Here is a 2,039-nt window from a genome sequence, read left to right as displayed (position 1 = left end):
CCTAACCCTAACCCTAACCCTAACCCTAACCCTAACCCTAACCCTAACCCTAACCCTAACCCTAACCCTAACCCTAACCCTAACCCTAACCCTAACCCTAACCCTAACCCTAACCCTAACCCTAACCCTAACAACCGGACCGAGTTGTCTATCCCTAAGGGGGTAGTTTACGGGAATTAACCCACGCCCTGGGCCGCCCCTCGGGGCCGCCTACAGGGAGGACCCGGACCGGGCGGACCGGCGGGCCGGGGGACGGTCTAGACTCCTGAACACGTGACCCGGAGTTAACCGTGGCTACTGATTGGACCGTAATGATCCGATATCAGGTGAGTCATATGGTATGACTCAACGGGCCGGTTCGGTAGTTCGGCTATTAAGAGAGTAAGCACGATTACGCATTTAACCGCGTAACCGGTCTAGGCCCGTCTGGACGGGTCTAAAGACGTCGCCGATGACGATATAAGATTAATATCGTACGATTATTGTCAGACCACTTCTAATAAGAAGCACGAGTCGCAATAATCGCGCAATTCGAGCGCACGGACCCTGATGAGTATTTATACGAAATGGGTTGGCTTGGGGATTTTCCCCAGCCCATTGGTCCCGTCTCGTTGAGCCTACTAGCTCCGTACTCGCCTTAACAGCCAAACTACCGCACCGCCGCCTCTTGTACGTCGGGGATATGTTAAGTCCCCTATGACGTCTTCGGCACCCCTCCCTCCGGGGGGGCCCCGCCGAAGAGTCGTAGGGTCCACCCTAACCCTGTACTGATACACATACCCGATGGTGGGCACATCCAGCAACCACTCCTCTGCACGCAGATCTTCCCGCAGCCCCCCTTTCTGCCTCAAACAGAGTACATCCAACCACACGTACTCCCTGCCTAGATTCAGCATCTCGATGCGGATGAGGTTGAGGTTCGTTACGCTTGGGATGGGCACGGGCCATTCGTGTCCGTTGATGGGCGTCCACACATCCACGCGATCCCCATCATCCACCCAAGCATGTGATATGGGACATGAACAATCTGATCGGGCGATCCACGTCGGCACGACTCGATTACTGTACAGATCCCAGGCACGCCGAGGGTCCATGGCCGGATTGACAATGCAGTTTCCATCCAGTGCGTTTCGTCGCAGCTCGTAGTCCTTCTGTTCACATCTGCATAGTTCTTCTGGGATGGTACTGCAATCTTCAGTGTACCATACCTGGCGAAGGCGGCCGTACACAGTACCAAAGTCATAATTCTTCGAGATACACCCTTCAAGAAGGGAGGAGAGGGATGGGGTCTCTAGGGAGTATGATGTTCCGAGGGTAGCGTTGAGTTGCTCCAGGAGGCCCTGAATGCCGAGCGTGGCACAGGGAGTGTTAGCGAGAGAGGCTGATATCACAGGCCTTGCACCAGTGTACATCTGCTGTAATGGAACAACGATGTCTTCCTCCACCTGGTTGATCTCCGTGCTGGCGGAAATTGTCACCTCCGGGAGCTTCGTATACTAGAGACGTGCCAGAAATATGTTATTGAGCATCATTGCACTCATTTCCAATGCACTCACTGCTTCATCCCGTCGACGATCTCTAGCTTCTCTGCACTCCGATGGGACTGTAGATTTTTGTTGTTTAGAAATCTGTTTTGAAAAATAGATAGAAGGTAAGAAATACATACTCCACAACCAAGGATGCCGCGGCGAAGTATCATCCATATTTCGATCGGCGTATCAGTGGGTGTCAAAGTGCATCCCAACCTCGATGAACAAAGGTGGGCATGATGTAATCTGTCCTACCTCAGGCTTCATGACTTTCTGATGCCTCATCCATAGATCCGCCATCCGAACGCGGCGTGACGGTTGCTGTGATAAAAATCACCACCGACATCCGCAAAATGCTTTCTCCGGCTTAATTATTTGCACAGCTCGATCCAACAATAGCGAAGACATTTTCCGAAGAGTAATACTGTTGTTGCTGAAAATTCATAGGGTGGGTTCAAACTGAAATATATCTTCGTAGCTGCCTTGCAGATGCAGTCGTGAGGGCTAATC

At 52.2% G+C, this 2,039-nt stretch overlaps 1 protein-coding gene across 1 annotated transcript; it reads right to left on the bottom strand.

Annotated features, from left to right (window-relative positions):
- Positions 1–770: 770 nt before the first annotated feature.
- On the bottom strand, positions 771–1,313 carry EV420DRAFT_1229813 (uncharacterized protein; the record flags this gene model as incomplete). Its single annotated transcript, XM_060466533.1, has 1 exon — positions 771–1,313. A coding segment is annotated over one exon (543 nt), but the record flags the coding sequence as incomplete, so codon positions are not given.
- Positions 1,314–2,039: the final 726 nt, after the last annotated feature.

Source organism: Desarmillaria tabescens (genome assembly GCF_030435595.1).
Source record: "Desarmillaria tabescens strain CCBAS 213 chromosome Unknown EV420scaffold_18, whole genome shotgun sequence".
NCBI lineage: Eukaryota > Fungi > Basidiomycota > Agaricomycetes > Agaricales > Physalacriaceae > Desarmillaria > Desarmillaria tabescens.
This window is presented reverse-complemented; position numbering and strand designations above follow the sequence as displayed.